This window comes from Peromyscus leucopus, chromosome 9 (genome assembly GCF_004664715.2).
Source record: "Peromyscus leucopus breed LL Stock chromosome 9, UCI_PerLeu_2.1, whole genome shotgun sequence".
In the NCBI taxonomy this organism is placed as follows: Eukaryota; Metazoa; Chordata; class Mammalia; order Rodentia; family Cricetidae; genus Peromyscus; species Peromyscus leucopus.
Window position 1 is genome coordinate 68,744,530 of NC_051070.1, and position 21,707 is coordinate 68,766,236.

General features: G+C 53.1%; 1 protein-coding gene across 2 annotated transcripts in view; it reads left to right on the forward strand.

Annotated features, from left to right (window-relative positions):
- Nucleotides 1-21,707, forward strand: part of Zfhx2 (zinc finger homeobox 2) — a 31,773-nt gene that overhangs the window by 3,043 nt on the left and 7,023 nt on the right. Inside the window, exons 2-6 of one of the 2 annotated variants that reach the window (XM_028892268.2) lie at nucleotides 14,945-17,037; nucleotides 17,191-17,708; nucleotides 18,192-18,432; nucleotides 19,661-19,732; nucleotides 20,094-20,152. In XM_028892268.2, the coding sequence (XP_028748101.1) occupies nucleotides 14,994-17,037; nucleotides 17,191-17,708; nucleotides 18,192-18,432; nucleotides 19,661-19,732; nucleotides 20,094-20,152 (2,934 nt within the window). In that variant the 5' untranslated portion in view covers nucleotides 14,945-14,993. Of the gene's footprint in view, nucleotides 1-14,909; nucleotides 17,038-17,190; nucleotides 17,709-18,191; nucleotides 18,433-19,660; nucleotides 19,733-20,093; nucleotides 20,153-21,707 lie in introns of those variants that run through there. The other variant, XM_037208525.1, reaches the window with a different exon arrangement.

The window sequence follows — 21,707 nt, forward strand, 5'->3', positions numbered from 1 at the left end:
CAACCTGACAGGGTCCCTCCTCCATGATGTCAGAGGCAGCTGGTGTTACCATATTGAGACCCGTACGGGAACAACTTGCCCCTTGTGTATCACGTGTGGCACCGGGGTCTGGATGGAGTCATATCTGCAGGACTCCTGTCTCTAGCAGTGACTTTTGCTTCTCTGGAGCTATTCTTAGCTCAGGACAATTGTCACAAACTACTTTGTGAGTGCCTGAGGCTTGCTGGGTCCTGACAGAAGCAGGGAGGAAGTGACCTCAAGAGACCGTGGGCATTGAGGTTGAAACAGCAGGCTAGAGAGGCATGCAGAAAAGGAAGAGAACGGAAAATGTCAGCCACAGGACAGAAGGCCTTGTGACCCGGAAGGAGGGCTGTTGAAAGCATCACACCCCAGTGGTGTGGGGTTTGGGAGTAAAAGCCAAAGCTGGAAATTCAGAGGACCAGAGCAGTGGCGGAGTGGAAACTGATGCCTGAAAAGAGTATGGAGGAGAGTCTGGAAATGCCAGAGGGCACAGTAATACCTGACTGAAGATGAAAGGGCCCTTCATTTGAGGGACCAGAGTGGGAGACACAGGGCTAGTCCGCTCTCTTCTGAGCAGCTATCTTCTGTCCACTCTCTTCCCTTTTTGTGTGGGGAGAATGTGTTGAGGGTTGAGACAGGGTCTCGCTCTGTAGCCCAGGTGGGACTGAAACTTGAGGAGATCCCCCTGCGACAGTCTCCTGGGTTCTAGAATTTTAGGTCTGAGCACCAGACCTCCCTCTGGTTTCTAGTTGTTTTGTAACACTTCGCGGTATCCGTCACACAGATATTCATAAATACCTGTTGAGTAAATGTCCAAAGAGTCCGAGACCTGTCCTGACTCCCATCCTGTCTCCCAGACCTCAGTCTACATACATCGTCAGGCTGGGAAATCAGAAACGAGGGGAAAGACCAGCAGACCTGGGGGTAGAGAAGAGGGACTGTTAGAAGCTGATGGGCCAGACTAACTCTCAGGGTGGACCTGGGAAGTCTGTGGAGATAATGTGAAGAAAATGTGAATGAGCCATCCCAAGAGCCTGGAGAGGATACAGAGGAGGATACAGAGGCGGATTCCAGAAAAGGCCCAGGCGTGTTTTCAAAGAGCAGGCAAATCTGAAGTAGCATCTCCGCCCCATTCCCTATCATGAAGCTAAAACTGAATCAGCCATGCTCAGACATACAGGTGTGCACCTGTGGCGCACACACATACAACCGCGACCACAAAAGTTCCTAAATCCACACCAGACCCACCTTACACACCCGTCTCAAAGTGGTTCCAAGGACATGAACACTGGCCAAGTGGGCCAGAGATAGGAGATAGGTGTTAACTGCGCCCCAAACCTTGGTGTAAGCAACCCTGTAAGAAATGACCTTCACATCTGACTGCCCATTGTTGGTACAGCGCTCGCTCCCTATGAGGCTCCGAGTGGATCTGCAGAAAGAAGCCTTTGAGAGGAAAGGTGTATCAAACCAGGGCTCAGGACCTGTCCCGCTCTTGCAATAAGGAGGCAAAGACCCTGAATGAGTTAAGAAAGCCAGCAGAAAAGGCAAGGCAGAGAGGGTCTGGGGAGAGTCTGGGTTAGACTAAGCAAGCCCTGGCCGCGGAAGGGGCTGGCGGTGGGGGTGTCGGGGAAGGGAGGAGACAGTGGCGGCCATCTGTACTGTCAGCAGCCGGCCCGGACGTGGGCAGCTCATATTTTTCAGCAGGTGACAAGCTGTCGACACGGCGGTCCTTTACCTCACTGTTAGAAACTCGTTTCATTGATTTTTCCATCTTTCTTCTCAGACTCCTCACGCCGAGCTTCGGGCATCCCACCCCCTGCTTTCCCAGGGCCCCTTTGCTCTCTGGGAAAGTCTCAGTAAAGTCCCTGTCTAACTACCTCCCAGCCCCTTTCCCACCCACCCCTGACTGGGGAGGCGGGGTGGAAGATGTGGCGAGAATGTCGGGATGTGGGATCTGCTCCTGTGTGAGGCTTTGCTGGTGGGATAGGAAAGTCTTTTTCTTTTTTATTTTTTTTTCTTGAGTGAGACAAGGTTCTGCTGTTTAGCTGTAGCTAGCCTAGAACTTGCTACAAAGACCAGACTGGCCTTTACTCACAGTGATTCCCCCACCTCTGCCTCCTGAGTCCTGGTTATTGATCTTTTGCTTTTTTTGGGGTGGGGTGGGGTGGGGTCATGTAGCCCTCAAACTCACTACATAGCAGGTACGGGCCTTCACTCCTGACCCTTTCCTGCCTCTCCCCCCGGATCCTGGGTTTCCAAGCATGCAGCATTATGTCCAGCCTCTTTTCTGTTTCCTACCAAGGCAGCTCAGCCCCCCTCAACATTTTTTTTCCCTCCAACGGTCAAACTTGAGAACTGGAGTGTCCTCCTGTATTTGGGCAGGAATACAGGATTATCTCAAAGCTGAAGTTGGGGCCTTAGAATCCACAACAAAGCCCTCTACCAAAAGGATGTATGGATGGGGGCGTACACCATTAGGAGACCACAGTGCCCAGAGTGTGTGCACATAGGACCTATGGCATGCTGAAGTACCAAGCTGGTGGGGCAGGGTGGCTGTGGGCCATAAGCTTTTAGTTTAAGTGTAGACATTTCCCCAGTGCAGCCTCCAGTCCCAGCCAGCTACCCTCCCGCTCTCCCTTTGGGACTAGGTTTGAGCAAAAGGTCAAGGGTCAAGTTGCCAGTCATCTGGCTTCTTAATGAAGGAAGGCAGAGGGTTGGATTGTTTCCTTGGAGGAAAAACATGGAGTAAATTCCTTTCCATACTCAAAAGTGCCATTCCCTGTTTGTTGGCTATACAAGCCAAGGGCCCTCTGCCCCTTCCCCCCAATCCTCTCGTCCAGTGTCCCCTCTTCTCCCCCAGGCCTCCCCCCTCCTTTATAGCTACCTCACCCCACGTTTGGAAAACTGGCCTGCTCGGGCCACAGGCCCTCTTCTCCTGCCCCCAGCTCCTTGAGACTATGTATGTGGCTTCTAAAAACCCAGAGATACGTCCTGGTGCTCTAGGACTGAAGTATGCCGGGGAGTGGGAAGGAAAAGAGCAGATACGCAAAAGAAACAGGTGCTAGACAGTCGGGCATGTCGGCACATGCGGGTCCGTCATCTCAGCGCTTGCAAGTGGAGGCAGGACCCAGAGTTCAAGGTCATCTTCTGCTACAGTAGGGGTTCGAGGCCAGCCCGAGACTCTTCCCTGAAAAAGTTCTGGACAGACTGGACCAGAAGAGTGGGAAAGAGATGAGAGCGGTCATCTCCATGAAAAAGGAGAAGAGGGTTGGTGTGGATAGGGAGAACCTCAGAGAAGGCGGGCAGTCTGAACCCTTCCCTACCCTCTAGTCCAAGGAAGACAGCCCAAAGGAGGGAGAGGGAGTTGTCGTGTGTGAAAACATCAAGGCCTTGACTCGGCTCCGGGTCAGTCCTGAGTTCAGGCCGTGCTGGTTCATTCTAATTAACCAGTATAATGAAGTCGCTGCCTTTTGTTTGTCTCTGCTGGTTTCCTCGGGAGATGTGTCCTCTGGCCAGACAGGGCAGTGTGGGGGAGGAGAAGGACAGCAGAGGTGAAGGGCAGGGGACAAAGAGGACAGGGAGACGGAAGTGTGAAGGACAGAGGCCAGACACCGTGTGGAAGGCAATGATCGGAGGTAAAAGCAGCCCAGATGTGGCGGCGAGGAGACAGAAGAGAGGCATGGGAAAAGGGGGAGAGGAGAGAGAGATGGACATGGAGAAGAACAATGGGGCCCAGAAGGAAGACGAGGAAGCAAAGAGGGAGACGAGAGGTGAACTATAATGGCGAGCAGGAGGGGAGACCATGGCCAAAGCTATGAGAGCTGCAGCTGGCGGGGCCTGTGGGCGGGGCCTCATCTCCATCTCTAATGGCTGTGAAATGAGGTTAGCTCCATTAGAAGCAGCAAGAGTGTAACGAGATCACACTCATTAGGGCTGGGCCATCCTAGTAATTACCACCACCCCAAACACTCTGTGCCAGCCGCCCGCCCAGCCACCAAGCACTTGCAGGCACACAGCAGCATTCCACACCATGCGGAATGGAAAGCAAGGGCCCACATAGGTGTCAGCCTCAGGACTTTAGGGCACGCCTGCCCGAGGTGAGCACGTTCACGAGCCCCCGAAGAGGTGCCCCTGTAGGGCTACACCTAGGCCACCTACCCCACCCGCCACACACACACACAGAGAGCAAGCATTTCAAACATTCCCCCGTCAGGAAGTAAGGCATGTGAATAGAAAGTGGTGGTTATTTTATTGATTGATCACATCCAACGTGTTGGTCTGAAAGGGGGGCAAAACTCCATGACATACTACTTGCCTTCTTTATAACAGTGAAAAGACCTGAACTTCGGCTTTAAGCCACACAGCGGGATTCCTTTACCTATCACAGACCAGAACTGACTAGAGTCTGCTACCAGGTCTGTTTGACTACAAAGCTGTGAGTTTTGGGTTTCCTTTTGGTGATGGGTTATTGGCAGTCCTACACCTGCAGCCCCAAGTCTGTTTTTTTAAAAGTAACGTCATTCTGCTTGATGGAGTTCCCGTGCTAATATGGATACACATGTAGATGTAACTATTTAAAAATGCGTTCTTTGTTGTGTGTATATGGAGGTCAGAGGTCAACTCTGTGCAATCAGTTCTTGACTTTCATCTTTACGTAGGTTCTTAGGACCGCACTCAGGCTGTCTAGCTCGAACCACAGCATCCTTACCTGCTGAGCCATCTCTCCAACTCTTAAAGAGACGTGAATAGACACGCATATCATCATTCAAATAGCCCTGCCCAGCCCCCAACTTCTCTGTACAGACAGAATGATCACCTTGTACCTTCAAGCTCAAAGAGGGGCACCAGCGCATGCACAAGGGCAGCGTAACGATTCAGAAAAGCCTCTTCAAGCCAGCGACGGTGGTGGCGCACGCCTTTAATCCCAGTACTCGGGAGGCAGAGGCAGGTGGATCTCTGAGGTCGAGGCCAGCCTGGGCTACTTTCTGAAGGAAGTGTCTGTATGGCTGTCAGACGGTAGCGGAGGGTCGGTGTTGTGATGCTCGCTGCGGGCTCCACATGGTGCCTGTCACACGGCAAACGTTCAAAGATGTTGGCTGTTGTGACTAGGAATGTATCTCAGTGGTGGTGCATTTGTCTAGCATACACCAGACCCTGTGTTGAAGATGTCAGCTATTGTAATTACTATAGCTGCAGGTGGACTATCTCTCCTCAGCTCAAGAGACAGAGACGCAGAGACAGAGGAACAGAGACAGGGCACACAGGAGATGGCTTAGAGAACGGAAGTCTAAACATGAAAATCATGTTTCATATTTATCTTTTAGACATATAGTATTACTGGGGAATTGGGGTTCCCTTGTATAGGTTCTTGGTGTCACTGATAGAAGAATTTAAAAACAAAGCTGGATGTGTTGGCTCACGCCTTTTAATCCCAGCCCTCAGGAGGCAAAGGCAGGCTGGATCTCCATGAGTTCAAGGCCAGCCTGATCTACATATGGAGTTCCAGGTCAACCAAAGCTACACAGTGAGGTTCTGTCTTTGGGAAAAAAAAAAAAAAAATTTAAGACGGGCCGTGGTGGCGCGCACCTTTAATCCCAGCACTATGGAAGCAGAGGCAGGTGGATCTCTGTGAGTTTGAAGCCAGCCTGGCCTACAAAGTGAGTTCCAGGACAACCAGGGCTGTTATACAGAGAAACCCTGTCTCAGAAAACGAACAAACAAAAAAGTAAAACAAACAAACAAACAAAAAAATCAAAATGGCCTTAAAAGGAAGCTTGAGGGCCATTTCATTAAACTAAGAGAAAACCAACAGAGCAGGCAAGTTGAAGATCTGGGTGGCTTTAAGAGAGAGGAGATGGGGAGAAGATCAAGCCGCACCTGTGAGTATGTAGATCAGCTGGAGGTCTGCAAGCAGCTGTGGATGTCGGAAGACTTCAGAGAAAAGAGTGGGGAAGCCCAGAGAGCTAGAGCAAGCAATGCTCGGGACAGTGGCAGCTGTCCAGAGAAACAGAAAGCAGAAGTTAGACTTCTGAGCTAGAACTCAGGAGGGCGCTCAGGCTCAGCAGTGAGCGTCTGTGCGCAACTGCATTAAGGGAGGGCCTTCTGGGACTTAGAGGTGCAGTATCTCAGAGAAGGGATAATTATGCCCCCCTTTCCTTAGCTTGTCTTCAGGTGAATCAGCTTTCCTAGTGGTTGGTATCCTGGCCAAGGGATTGGCAGGCCAAGTTAACTGTCAAGGGGGCGGGCAAGAGTATATGCAATGTTCTAATATTTAAGGCAAGTCAGAATGTCTCATCTCCACCCAGGGCCGGAGGAAGAACCCAGATTCCATTGCTCTGAACAAGAAGAAGCAGTTTTCCTCTGTGTGGATCTTAACAAAGTTCTGATACCTCCACCCTTTCCTAAGGTAATGGGAGGTCATCCATCTCAGAGCCCCCCCCCCCCAAGCCTGACAACCCCAGTCAAGCTGTCTAACCTTAGCCGGAGGAAAATTAGGTTGGTTTGTTTTTCTAAGTTTTAGAAGTTTGTTTTACTTATTTTTTTGTTTTTTGAAATAGGGTCTCATTTATGTAGCCCTGGCTGCTCTAAACCAGGCTATCATTGAACTCATAGTGATCTATATGCCTGTGTGCACGTGGGCGTGGATGCTTGTGTTGGAGCTAGTTACAGAAGACTGAATTGACTCTGTGGATGCTGGGACCCTCTGGAAGGACAGCCAGTGTACTTAATCACTTTGCCATCTCCCCAGCCCCCAAGGAAGAGGAGCGTTTTCCACAGTATTTGAGTGACTCATATACATAGTATAGGTGTATGCAGTACTAGAATCGTATTGATGCTCAAAATGTAATGTTAAAACATTTTGGATTTCCTCTTTTAGTTTTTTATTTGTTGTGAGACAAAGTCTTAACACTAGGCTAGACCTAGGCTAGCCTAAACTCACTGCGTAACTCAGGCTGTCAACTCATGGCAATCCTGCTATCTTGGCCTCCTGAATGTTGGGGTTATAAGCATGGGCCACCAACCCCAAGAGGGTTTGGTTTGTTTATGCCGTTCAGGGCTGAATAGTGAGCCAAGGCCCCATGCATACAAGGAAGCACTCAACTCCAGTGTGCACCCACCCCACACTTGGAATTGTTAGAACAGAGAAAACTACTGTAGTGGTTGTTGTAGTAGGATTTATTTATTTAGTAGTTCTTGGGACTGAACCAGGGCCTCATACGTCCTAGGCACTAAGCTATTTCCCCCTACAGATGCCTTTTTTTTTTTTTTTACATATTTTTTATGTATTTATTTTTGGTGTTTTTAGCCAGGCTCTTATATAACTCTGTAGCCAAGGTTAGCCTTGAACTCCTGGTCCTTTTGTTCCCAACTCCTGAGTGCTGGGATTGCATGAATACACCACTGTGCTTGGCACTTTCTATTTTGAGACAGGGCCCCACAGTTTGTAGCCCAGACAGGCTCAAACTTATGATGTCTCTGCCTCAGTCTTCTCAAGTAGCTGGGATTGTAGGCAGGGCTGTTACAGTAGTATTTAAATGACATTATTATATCACATAAGCTCACATCAACTGAAGAACCAGAAAAACTTACACAGACCTTACAGTGGTGTTCTTCCAAACTCAAAGAATCTTCCAGAGACACCCTATGCCTGGATCCAGTGGGCTGGTGAGTCTGAGTAAGGGCACCAGTCTCTGCCCCTTCACTTCTGAGGGCTCCTACAAAAGGGATCGGAGCTGGCTTTGTGTGTTCTTCCAGAGTTCAGTTCCTTAGTACCTGCATTGGGCAGCTGTCAACCGCCTCCATCTCCAACCCCACCCCCCACCCACACCCCCCACCCACACCCACACACACCACTGACACCTTCCCTCACACAGCACCTCACACACAAACATAAATAGTTTTTAAAAATGGCCCTACAGACCTGTGCACCAGAGCAGCCCTATAGTACTGTCCTAGAATAATATCTAACCTCTGAGCCATCAAGGGGGGCACCCGGTTGGCATGCTCTCCTCCTGGATACCCATCCCTGCCAGCAGTGAGCACACCTCAAAAACCCGTGTACGTGTTAGCATGTGTGGCTTCAGCCCATAACTTCCCTTTCATCCAATCACCTTCCCGCCCACCTCCATCTCCCTCTGAGTCTCCCCGTTTTTCTCCTCACATATCACTGGGTTCCCTCAAGCCCAACTTGAGCATCTTGCAGGGTGTGAAAGAGCCTCCTAGTCGTCGCCTTCCTTGCTCCAGGGGCAGCTCACCACCCAGTCTGGAAGACACACAGTATGTACATATGCAAATCAAGGCGCGCCTCCAGCGCCACGGCTCTGCCTCTTCTTTCTAGGCCTTAGCTGTCTTCCTTTGTCCTCTGTAGCATTTTTTTTTTCTGCTTGCTTAGTTTACTTTCCTCTGGACTCATTTTTCCCCCCTCTCTTTTGGAAAAAATTAATCTTACACAAAGTAAGCACTTTTTAAATATTCATGAGGCTGGGTCCATCAGTAGGGAAGGTAGACTCAAAATGGAAGCTGGAGTAGTGCATTGTAATTTTCCTTTTCAGTTCCAGGTAAGATTTAAAGAGAAGTTATGGTTTTAAATGTAAGGGAAGCTGGGCCTTGCATGGCACAGGGCTGTGATCTCCATACTTGGGAGGAGCACAAGTTTTGGGCTTGCCTGGGCTACAGAGTGAGTTCAAGGCCACCCTGAGCAACTTAGTCAGATCCTATATCAGAAAATAAAAAAGGGCCAGCAAGTGGTATAGTTTGTGCATAAAGGCACCTGTTGCCAAGCCTGTTGACCCACATTGGGTTCCTGCAGGCTACACACACACACACACACACACACACACAGAGAGAGAGAGAGAGAGAGAGAGAGAGAGAGAGAGAGAGAGAGAGAGAGAGAGAGAGAGAGAGAGTGTAAATAAAAAACATCTTTAGAAGATTGAAATTTTCTTCTAAAAATTATAGTAAAATCAAAGGAAGGGACGGCTGGGCATGATAGCACATACCTTTAATTCTAGTACTTGGGCTGCAGAGGCAGGAGGATCACTGTGAGTCCAGGGACTGCCTGGTCTTCAGTGAGAGTTCCAGGGTTACATGATGAGACCATGTTTCAGGAAAAAAAAAGGGGGGGGGTTGAAGAGGGGTGGCCCAGCAGTTGAGAGCACTCACTGCTCTTTCAGAGGACCCAGTTCCCTGCACCCATGTCTAGCGACTCACACCTGCCTGTGACTCCAGATCCAAAGGGGATCTGATGTCTTTGGTCTCCATCCGTACCCGCACTCACACCCACCGGTGTGCACACGCCTACATAATTAAAAATAATAAAAACAAACCTTTAAAGAAAAAGAAAAGGTCCGCATCTGTAGCTCAGTGGGAGGGTGCTTGCCTCTTGAGGCCCTAGATTCAGTGCCTACAACCACCGAAAGAAATGAACCCATTAAAAAGTAAGTGCAGGGAGGGGCCATAATAGTTTGGACCTCAGTATTAGCTGCTTCACCTAGCCTGAGGGTGAGCTTACAAGAGCTTCCCTTTGCTCTGAGTTAATGAGTGTCTCCAGACCCAGCAGCCAAGTAAGGGCTGGACATGGAGTTCCGGGGTGGAGCCCTCGCCTAGCATACACAAGGCCCCAAGTTTAACACCCAGCACCACAACAATAAACAAAGGCCAAGTAAAACTTGAACTCTGCCAACCATGTATGGTAACGCAGGCCTATAATCCCACTTGGGAAGCTGAGGCAGAAGAATCATGGGTAGTCTACTGCCAGAGCAAAATCCTGTCTCAAAAAAAAAAAAAAAAAAAAAGGGAGGAGAGAGAGAAGAAAGAAACAAGTGAAGCGTGAGTCTGGGAGCCTGGGTTTGAATCTTGCCCAGCTATCGGCCCTCATCAAGACAAAGCAGAGGGATGTCAGCCTTCTCTCAGACACCGTAGTCTGCCCCAGGAAGGAGATAGCCACCACAAGAGGTAAAGGAAGGACCTCACTGACACCCAGGCCAAAACACTTTCATGTTGCCTTTTCTGGTCCTCACGTCATTACTCCCGTTTTCCACGCGAGGAAATAGTCTGGATGCGCAACTTGCCAAGGCTGACAGCTAGTGAGTGGTGGAGCCAGGATGATCTTGATCTTCATAGCTCTTAGCCCATGCCCTTCCACCTTGAGATGTAAAGCCGGGGGCTGGGAGTATCTCAGTGCTAGACCTGTTGCCTGGTGGGTACATCCTCCAGCACCACACACCAAAAGCAAGCCAGATGGACACACACACACACACACACACACACACACACACACACACACACACAGAGTTTATGAATTGACTCTAAGGGAATGCTGGCTGAAGGCAAAAATGTTTGGAAAGCTGATGTGAAAAGTCATTGTATGCAGATTTTAAGCAAATGTGATCCTGCTCTCCGACCCACTTGGCCACGGAACCTTTTGTCCTTTACTGAGCCTGAGGAAATGGAGAGAGAGGGGCCGGCCGGCTTTGCTTCTGCTTTTCCGAGGGCATCGGGGGCTCGGTGATGTTCCCTCCGTGACCACTAGGGAGCAGTGGTGTTTCTTTCCCTCCTCGTCCCACCCAGGTCTGTGGGCCAGCCTGGGCTCCCTGGCCTGCCAGTGAGGGCATTTCAATACTCTGCTGCTCCCCACCTCCCACCCCCACCCCACCCCCGGCACTAGTCATTCTCCAGGGGTCTCCCGTCTTGCAGGGTCTCAGAGCTTGCCTCCAAGGTCTTCCTCTGCTTCTCTCTGCAACTTCAAATCCCGGCCGTTCTGTGTCTGCCTCCTGATCTCACTTCCGCTCTCCGGGTCCTAATGTGAGGGAGGCTGGCAGCCCCTGGCTCCCTGTGGCCTTGTCCCCCCACCTCCGCCGTCCCTCCCCGCCCCATCTCTCTCTCCCTCTGCCTTCCTCCTTAGGTCGGTAATTAGGACTGCCTTGTTTGCGGGACAGCCATTGCTTCCACGCTTCCCTTCCCAAAGACCAGGCGGACGGGAAAACCAGGTGGAAGGGGAGGTGACAGTTCCTGGGGGAGGGGAGACCTGTTTCCCCACATCCTTCTCTCATCCCCTCCTCTCCACCTCACCCTGGTGGGGGGGGGGGGGCTGGAGCATTAGAGAGAGGGGGTGGGGGAATGGAAGGCCCGCTTTAGAGCTGGTGATCCATCTTTCGGGGCGCCTACGCCCCTCGGAACCCTGCACCCTCCCTTGGCTCCAGGGCTGCCTCCTTCCACCCCCCGTGGTGGCAGCAGCCCTTGTAATTTAAAGCTCTCTCTGTCGCCTCTAATGTGATCCTCTCGTTTTATTGACTCTCTCTGCCGTCTGTGGCGCCCCTTCCCATCAATCTCTGCTCTAATCACACTGCTGCCACGGCCTGCTCGGCAGCCCCCCCTCTCCGCTCGGCAGCGGCCCGGCCCCGTCCCTCCGCTGTCCCCCACCTCCAGAACACCAGCCGCCGCCTCCCCCGTGCCTCCCGAGCTGTAGTGTCGGGGTCCGGGACCGTTGACTTCTTCCTTTACCCTCCCGTGAGGCTTGCCCCACCCGAGAGCTGCGCTTTTAAGAAATGCTGGGGGACCACGGGAACCAGTGGCCGTGGGACAGAGTGAACACGAATCTTGGCCTGAGGGTGGCAGTTTAGGTGGGCGCTGGCTTTTAGAGGCTTCGGTGTCAAATCCAGTTCAAGGCAAGAAGCGGGGTCGGGGGAGAAGAAGAAAAGAGACCTGGAGATTCAGAGAGGAGATGGGAGAGAGGGAGATGGAAGGATTAAAAGTTGGAGGCACCCTGACCACAAAAGTCTAATTAAATAGTGTGTGATGGGCGAAACACCGAGGAGAAAGGGACAAGGGAAATAGGTCGGAGGTGCGTGAGGCAGGGATAAATTTGCAATTGAAATTTTTCCCTGAAGAGGAGGGGTAGGCTGGAAGGTAGGGGAGAGATTTGCAATTTTAAACAGCCGCCAGCTGACCTACCCTGCGTCGTTGTGGGTCTCACCCAGAAGCTGGCCCTTTGATTTGTCCTTAGCAATCGGTGGTCCTTTTCTAGGTGTGGGAATTAAGCCTTAGAGGGAGAAGACCTGGGAGTTACTCCAGGGTCTGAGCTATGATGTGGCGTTGTGAGTGGAAAGCCAAGAGGGAGTGGATACTTGTAAGCAGGACTATCCTGCTGCCGAGACAGGTGGGACAAAGCTCCCCCCCCCCCCCCCGTGTCAACCCTCAGCTCTCCTATCAGGTGGGATAGTAAAATGTGGTGGGGTCCAACTGTGGAAATGACTGAACCCGCCCAAACCCGCAGACTTCCTTCCTCTGTCCATCCTTAGGAGAAATGCCTTTCTCCGGCAATTCCTCGGCTCCCACTGCCTGCTTAACCAGCGATCTGCACCCCACCCCCGACCCCATTCTGTTTCCTCACTTCCCGTGATTTCTCCTCAGCCCGTTTACCTGGTACTTCTTTGCATTTCATTACCATACTAATCCTGCCCCCGCAAGAATTCCTTGAAGGTTCTGACTCATACCTAGCTGGCCTCACAGGAGGGGGAGGAGGGAAGGGGAAATATGGCGCCTGGACCAAGGACCCATAGCAAATCTGGGAATCTGGAGATGAGGCTTAAAGATGGCCCAAGGAGAAGGAAGCCATCCCCACACGCTTTCTCTGAAGCAGGGTGGCCTGAAGATTAGCCATTTCATCATACAGACGGTGGGAGAGGCGTTAGACGGATGCTTAGGGAACTGATCATTTGAGGAAGGTGGGCACCCTGCTGGCCTTATCCACTATTCCTGATTCCTAGCTCTTGGGAGACTACTAATTCTGCCTGTTTTATGTCTACAAACACACACACCAATTTTTATTTTTTATTTTTATTTATTTATTTGAGACAGGGTCTCATGTATCCTACACTGGTCTTGAACTCCATGTAGCCAGGTCTTCTGATCCTCCTGCCTCTGTTGCCAGAATACTGGGATTACAAGCCTGAGCCTATCCCCATTGATGCAGAGCTGGGAATTATGCCCAGGACTTCATGCATGCTTGATAATCATTCTATCAACTAAGCGGTTCCCACCATTTTGGAGCCTGGTTACGTATGTAAACCTGAGAGTTTCTTGGCTTCCTCATCTCCAAATACAAATACTGTGAGATGAAGTGAGATACCAGTAAACCTTTAGCTGTTACCAAGACCATGCTATAAATAATAGCTGCTAGAACCATTATTACTAGGACTTACTACTAATATTTTTATCTCCAATTTGGAGAGGAGACAGCTTCAATGAAGTTCCTCTGACTCAGCGTGTCCCAACCAGTCTAGATCTGGAATGCACTGAGAAAGATGTGTGCCAGGAAAGCAAGAAGACCTTTGACTAGGAGCCAGACCTGAGGCTTTTTCCGAGGGCTCATTCGTTTGAAAGATATTTATTAGCACGATAGCACATGCCTATAATCCCAGCATTTGGGCGGTAGAGGTAGGAGGATTCAAGGTTATTCTCAGCTACTTTAATTTAAGGCTGGCCTAGGTTACACGAGAACCGGACTGTGTCTGTGTAATCGTGGAGAAATCGAAAGCAGATAGAGTCTCCCAGGAAACCAATCCTCTAGAAGGGAAATGAGGAAGTCAGGAAAAATGTTTCACTAGGCCTCGAAAAGTCTGAGGGCAGACATGAGTGTCGAGGAGTCCCCAGACAGACTAAACTCTTAGACGAGGACCCCCCAAGCAGGAATAAAGTTGGCTTGTTTGAGAAACAGGAAAGACCACGAAAGAGAGGGAGAGGGTGTTGTGGGGACAAAGAGAGGCAGGAAGGCTGGCTAGCTGGCCAGTGGATTAAAACAGGGCAGTCTGGAGGGAGACTAAAAGTGGATTTTCTGGCAGGTCGGACCTTGCGGATTAGGGAAAGGGGTCTGGATTTTATTGAGTGCAATGGGAAGCCACTGATGGATTTTTAAGTAGAATGGAGTATGATTTCCATGTTTAAAGACAATTATGAGGGCTGACAAGCTGGCCTAGCAGGTGAGAATGCTTGCTTCCAAGAACGACAACCTGAGTTCCATCCCCAGGACCCACGTAGTGGAGAGAGAGAAGTAAGGTTTTTCCCTGATGTCCACGTGTGTGCCGTAGCACACAAATACACCCGAGTAACTTTTTTATAAGACAACTCTGAGGGAGGGCTAAGGACATAGATCAGTTGGTGGAGTGTTTTCCCAGGAGTCACAACGCCCTGGGTTCCGTTCCCAGGACTGCATGAACTGGGTGTGCTGGTGCGCACTTTTCATCCTAGTAGAGGTAGAAGTCAGAGAATCAGAAGTTCAAGGTCAGCCTGGTTTACATGAGAGCCTGTCAAAAAGAGAAAGAAGGAAAGAAAAGAAGAGAAAATTATGACCTACAATTTATTTTAAAACAGATTGTGAAAAGTGGGAGAGCCGGTGAGGATACAAACGAAATAAGACTGCTCATGAGTTGCTTGGTGGCAGATAAAGGGTCTCCTTGCAAACAGTTGGCGGTTTTCGTAGTTGCAGGCGCAGTGGTCATTGTGGCTGTTAGGCGGGGACCCTAGACTGCAGAAGGCGGGGGTGGAGGTGAGCAGCCCATCTGTTGCACTAGCTGGGGAAGTTAACGGTGGCTTGGGCCACGATGACGCTGGTGGGGAGATGGGAAGGGCAGGGTCTGGTGCATCCTGGAGCTTGCTGTGGAAATTCACAGAGCATGGGATGGGCATGCCTCCGCAGAAAGATAAACGGTACCAGGTTTGGGATTGCAAGGCGGAGAAGAGCTAGTTTGGAGAGCAACAGTGAATTCTAGTTTTAGATGTGTTAATCTTTAGGCCTGATGGGCTTTGGCCTGAGGGCACCGGAGTCTGGTGCTCAGGGAACATAACGGGACCAGAAAGTCCAGATGTCAACCTTCCCGGGGACCCTGAGGTCTGACGGCTCTGCTCTCTCCATGCCTCCCTGCAGGGTACTGGCTGTCAGGCTGAAATGAACCCTCAGCAGCCCTCCGTCTACCATGGCCACCCTTAACTCAGCCTCGTCCTCCGGTACCGTTCCTTCTCCTGGGCACGATGCTCCGTCCCCACCTCCAGACACCTCCTCCTCCAGCACCTCTGATCCTGTCACCAAAGATCCCCCTGATGCCTCCTCCCCCTCTGAGAGTGTAAGGTCCTCAGAGCCAGGGGGAGAGCTTCTGGAGTCAGGCTGTGGCCTTGTTCCACCAAAGGAGATTGGAGATCCCCAAGAAGAGCCTGGCTGTGGTCACATCCCACCAAAGGACCTCAGGGTGGAAAAGGAGGAGGAGGAAGAGGAAGGAACCCTTCCTTTGGACCTAAGCAACCACTTATTCATTGCAGCTGGAGGTGAGGCCTACCTGCTGGCCAAGCCGTCCCTGTCAGGTGGCAGTGAACTCTTGTTACCAAAGGGCTTCCCCTGGGATGAGGCAAGCAACAAGGAAGAGCCCAGCCTGCCCCTCCTCACCCATTTCCCCTCCTCACACCTTACCGCCCTTCACATCCAGCATGGCTTTGACCCAACCCAAGGCTTTAGCTCTTCTGACCAAATTTTGTCCCATGATACCTCAGCGCCATCTCTGGCCGCCTGTGAGGGAAGGGATGGATCCTTCTGGAGCTACCAGCTGGTTCCAAACCCAACCGAAGATCCCAAAGATGGCCCCATGGGGAGCCGATGGGGAGACCACAGGGCACTGTTCTGGATCTGCCTTCTATGCCGCCTGGGTTTCAGCAGGCTCCGGGCCTTTATAGGTCACACATGTTCTCATGGAGTGAAGCTGAGCCCTGCCCACCACCAGGGCTTGCTGGGCAGCCCAGCCGTACTTCAGGAAGGTGACGACGGCGGCATGGCCTTCCTTAGCTTTCTGGAACCAAAACCCCTTGCTTGCCCTTCTCCTAAAGTCCCTGAGAACAGCACAGTGACCATGGAGACGAACGGAGCCCGGTCTGAGGATGGCCCCCCAGAGGCAGACATGCAGGCCCTTGTTCTCCCTGCTGAAGAAGTTATGGCCCTCAGCCCACCATCCCCACCCACAGCCCTAGCCACCTGGGACCCCAGCCCAACCCAAGCCAAAGAATCACCAGTATCCAGAGGCGAGGCAGGGCCAGACTGGTTCCCTGAGGGGCAAGAAGAGGATGGAGGGCTCTGCCTCCCACTCAACCAAAGCTCACCCACCTCTAAGGAGGTCGCCACCACGCTCCCAGCTCCGGGAGGGTCTCCTGACGACACCAGCGACCCGCCTCAGTCCTGCCGCCTGATCGATGACTACCCTCCGGCCCCTGCAGCCTTCCAGGGCCTCAGCCTCTCCAGCCACATGTCCTTGCTGCACTCGCGCAACTCCTGCAAGACTCTCAAGTGTCCCAAGTGCAACTGGCACTACAAGTACCAGCAGACCCTGGACGTGCACATGCGGGAGAAGCACCCCGAGAGCAACAGCCACTGCAGCTACTGCAGCGCCGGCGGCGCCCACCCGCGCCTCGCTCGCGGGGAGAGCTACAACTGCGGCTACAAGCCCTACCGCTGCGACGTCTGCAACTACTCCACCACCACCAAAGGCAACCTCAGCATCCACATGCAGTCCGACAAGCACCTGGCCAACCTGCAGGGCTTCCAGGCGGGGCCTGGCGGGCAGGGGAGTCCCCCCGAGGCCTCCCTCCCACCCGCCGCCGCCGCCGCCGGAGGGGACAAAGAGCCCAAGACCAAATCATCCTGGCAGTGCAAAGTGTGCAGCTACGAAACCAACATCTCCCGGAACCTGCGGATCCACATGACTTCCGAGAAACACATGCAGAACGTCCTGATGCTGCACCAGGGGCTGCCGCTCGGCCTGCCGCCGGGGCTGGTGGGGCCGGGACCCCCTCCCCCACCGGCGACCGCCCCCACCAACCCCCCTGAACTCTTCCAGTACTTCGGGCCCCAGGCCCTAGGACAGCCTCAGACGCCCATGCCTGGGCCGGGGCTGAGGCCCGACAAACCCCTTGAAGCCCAGCTACTTCTCAATGGTTTCCACCACCTTGGAGCACCTGCCCGAAAGTTCCCCACAACCGGTAAGTTCCCTGACTCTGCTCCCTACTCAAGCCAAATTGTATTCCCTGCCTTCTCCCAGGGGTCAGCTCCCCACCTAGGTAACATGGCTCTCCCTAATTAGCTCCCCGCCCCTTGCTTTCCTCCTTAGCCACTAATCTGTCTCTGTCCCCCAGCCCCTGGCAGCCTCTCCCCTGAGACCCATCTGCCACCAAGTCAGCTCCTGGGCTCCTCATCCGATGGCCTGCCCACTTCGCCCTCCCCAGATGACAGCCCACCCCTGAAGGTGTTCCGCTGCCTGGTGTGCCAGGCTTTCGGCACCGACAGCCTGGAGCTGCTGCTTTACCACTGCAGCATAGGCCGGAGCCTCCCAGAGGCCGAATGGAAGGAGGTGGCCGGCGACACGCACCGCTGCAAGCTCTGCTGCTACGGCACCCAGCTCAAGGCCAACTTCCAGCTCCACCTCAAGACCGACAAGCACACCCAGAAGTACCAGCTAGCAGCCCACCTTCGGGAGGGGGGTGGAGCCGCGGGCACGCCTTCCCCGCTGCCCCTGGGGGACGGGGCTGCTTACGGCTCGGTCTCCCCCCTCCACCTGCGCTGCAACATCTGTGACTTCGAGTCCAACAGCAAAGAGAAGATGCAGCTGCATGCCCGCGGGTCAGCCCACGAAGAAAACAGCCAGGTCTACAAGGTGAAGTTCAGGCAGCGGGGGACAGGAGAGGGAGAGGGAACAGGGAGAAAGGAGGCGCGGAATGGAGAAGTGGCGGAGGAACCCCGAGTGATGGACATGAGGAGCAGGGCCGCGCGTGTACCGGGGTAGCAGAGTGCTGGGCAGACCTGGAAACAGACCGAAGGACAGTGGGCTGTGAGGAGGGGGAACAGACTTTATTCAGCTGTTCTGGCAATGGAGGCCGGAGGATGAGTCCGTCTCAGTCCGGCCCATCATGTTATCAGAAGTCCGAGAGGACAGCAGCAGATTGCAGCCGCATCCTCGGGAACCCAGGGTCGGGAGGAGAAGGAGGGAAGTTCAGAAGCGAAGCAGTGCTATCTAGGTGACTGTAGAAGGGAAGGGAGCGGAGGGGAGCCAGGGGTAAGAGTCCAGTGAGGAGGGAGTGTCCCCAGAGATCTGGAGCTGCCCCTTCTGCATCTGAGCCGGCCTCTTCCGTGGTTCTAGTTTCTCCTGGAAATGGAGGGAGCAGAGGCGGGGCCAGAGCCGGGCCTCTACCGCTGCCTGTTGTGCGCCTGGGCCACGCCCTCCCGCCTCGCCGTGCTCCAGCATCTCCGCACACCTGCCCACCGCGACGCCCAGGCCCAGAGGCGCCTGCAGCTGCTACAAAACGGCCCAGCCGCCGAAGAAGGACTCTCAGCTCTTCAGAGCATCCTGAGCTTCAGCCATGGGCGGCTCCGAACTCCTGGTGAGGAAGAGGGAACAGGAGCGCACAGGCTGGGCAGGAGGCGGCAGAGGCAGGGACAAAACGGAGTGACCGAGGAAAGTAGAAAGAGGGTCTGTGAGCCCCCAGCAGCAAGGAGGAAGGCGTGGGGAAAGGGATGAGAAGGCAGGATGGGGGCTTCAGGGACAGGGAGGTTTCCCAGCAAGGAGAGGAACAAGAGACCACAGGAAGATGGGAGAGAATGGCAGAGGCTTTGCCGAGTAAGGAACAGGAAGACCGCGAGGGGAAAAGACCGACCCGGTGATTCTGAGTAACGACTAGTAGCTCTATTGGTCGTGCGGGGTGGTAGGCCAAAAGAAAAGCCCAAAACGTATTTCCCGCCGGGCTAGACTGGTTGGAAGGAAACGGGCACTGTGGGCATGGCCCAAAGGCAACAGGGATGGGAAGAGGCCCCAACAAGTTTCCCAGCCTCTTCCTGTCTCCTAGGAGGTCTTCAGCCCCAAGGCTGGGCTTAGAGACCCCCTTAGGCAGCAGAGGTTGTACCAGCAGAGGCCGGGAACAGCCAGCCAGGCGCCATTGATCCAGAGGGTGCAGGAGAAGAGCCTGGAAGGGGCTGTCCGAGGTGGGCATGGGCATCTGGGCTTTGGCGAGGCCAGCGGTGGGCGAGGGTGAGGGCAGGGCAGCAGGAACCAGGAACAGGCAGCATTGACTAGTGCTAATTGAATTGCCAATACACTGGCTGGAGTTAAGTGCTGGAGGGGCCCAGATCAATAGCTAACGATCCTGGCGCAAGGCTGAATGGAGTTAAGGAACTTTTAACACTTTAATTAGGCTGCCACCGAAAATAAATTCCTACACATCTGTCAATTCTTCCTTGAGTGGTAATCTCCTTGCCCATCGCCTCCTGTTCACTACAGCCGCCGCTTCATTCAACATTTGCGGTGCCCCTCCCGCTGTGTTTTGGGGGCTTCCCCTTTCCAGGGGCTGTCAGGCCAGGAGGCCAAATTTAGTCCAGTCTTATGGTGGGGCTTGTTTCTAGGGATGGGGTGCTAGGCTTGCCCTGCTGTTCCGCTATTGGAATTTTCACTTTTACCCTGTGTTTCTCCCGGTGGCTTTTCATCCTTTCCTGCCTCCCGATTCACCCATCCATTTCTTCACCGACTGGCTGCTTGTCCTGCTTCCTCTGCCCTGTGTCCTCCCTCCTTCCCCAGTGTTCACCGGGGTGTGCTGACTCTCTCTCCATCCCACACAGGGAAGGCTGACACCCCCTTCTCTAAGCCGCCCACCTCTGAGAAAGATGCCCAGAACAAGACAGAACAATTGGGTGAGCCTCTGACCCGTTGCCCTGGTCCAGTTCAGTATGTGTCCTGGGATGTTCGGGGGACCCATCAGAAACCCGGGCACCCCAAAAGGCCTCCTTCCCAGAAGGAGCAAAACTGGCCAAAGGAACGGGAAGGGAAAACAGGTCATGCCAGCCCAGGCGTCTCTCTGGCCTCTTTGAAAACCGAGCCTTGGGTAGCCCGGAAGTCATCCCTGCCAGGCCTCCCCTGCTGCCGAGTTCCTTGCCCATCTTGTCCGTTCTGAGCAGCCCACCTCCCACCCTGAAAGCTCCACGTTAGCAGAGGGACTGTGCAAGAAGGGGAGAGGATTAGGAGTCCTCTAACATCCTCTCCTCTCGCCCTCAGCTTCTGGCGTGACAGAGGACAGAACCGGCCCTTCCACAGACGGTGCCAACCAGATCACGGTCAGAACTGGGGTAACTGGGACGATGAAGGGGGGGCCTGCCTTTACTGAGAGCTCGCACTCTAAAGCAGGGGTTCTCAACCTGTCTGTGGGTTACGACCCCCTGCGACCACTGTGATTCATAACAGTAGCAAAATTACAGTTATGAAGTAGCAACAAAAATAATTCTATGGTTGGGGGGGTCACCACAGCGTGAGGAACTGCATTAAAGGGTCGCAGCGTTAGGCCGGGCGGTGGTGGCGCACACCTTTAATCCCAGCACTCGGGAGGCAGAGGCAGGCGGATCTCTGTGAGTTCAAGGCCAGCCTGGTCTACAGAGTGAGATCCAGGAAAGTTGAGAACCGCTGCTCTAAAGGCTTTTGTTGTGCTTGTGGCTAATTTAATTCAGAATATCACAGGCGAAGTTCTACTCGGGGCCAGTTCTGTATGTTCAGCGTGTGAGGAAGAAAGCTGCCCATAAGGGGAGCGACAGGAAGGGATGGTGGGACCGTGAGGAAACGTCAAGAGAGAGATTGTATTGAGGGTAGGAGAGACTAGAGAGAAGCGTGGGGAAATGGAAAGGGGGGGGGACAAAAGAGCAGTCTCATAGGACAGCTAGGAGGATGTTCCTTCCTACAGGGAGCCGGAAGCCAGAGCAAGCTGTCCTGGCACCAAACAAGCTCTGAGCTCCAGGACCTGGGCCTGAAAGGACTCGGGAGCGATTTGGCCTTATGGCCTCTAAAGTGTCTGTTCTGAGGAGATTCCAAGTCTCTGGTCTTTTAGGCCATCCTGGGCCTCACAGCTTCCCAGACTCGGTTGCAGCATCAGAGATACCTCAGTGCTCAGTTTCTCTTCCTCCCAACCCCTCCCTGCACCCTGTCCTGAGGGGTGCACTAATGTGAGTGCCTGGGTGCCCTGCCCTGATGTGTAGGCCTGGGCAAGTGCAGGGCAGCAGGAGAAGAGGTAGGCCAGAGAGAGCAGCTTGATCTGAGGCAGCAGGCAAAATGCCCACCAGACAGTTCCGTTAGTGGCAGCAGGCTTCTGTTGCCTCCATCTGTCTGGAGGTCTGGGCCACAGTGTGCTGAGGGACAGACCAGAATTGCCCTGGGCCACTTGGGGAGTGGCATTTACTAATATTAAGAAGTAGTGAGGCCCGGGGCTGGAGCAATGGTTCAAGCAGTTAAGAGCACTGGCTGTTCTTCCAAAGAACCTGGGTTCAGTTCCCAGCAACTCCAGTTCCAGGGGACCTGACACCCTCATACAAACATATATGCAGGCAAACACCAATATACATAATTTTTTGTTTGTTTGTTTGTTTTTGTTTTTTGAGACAGGGTTTCTCTGTGTAGTTTTGGTACCTGTCCTAGATCTTGCTCTGTAGACCAGGCTGACCTCAAACTCACAGAGATCCTGCCTCTGCCTCCCAAGTGCTTGGATTAAAGGTGTGCACCACCACTGCCCAGCTATAAATAAATCTTGGGAAAAAAAAAAAAAAAGAAGAAGTAGTGAAGCCAGGCAGTGGTGGCGCACGCCTTTAATCCAAGCACTGGGGAGGCAGAGCCAGGCGGATCTCTGTG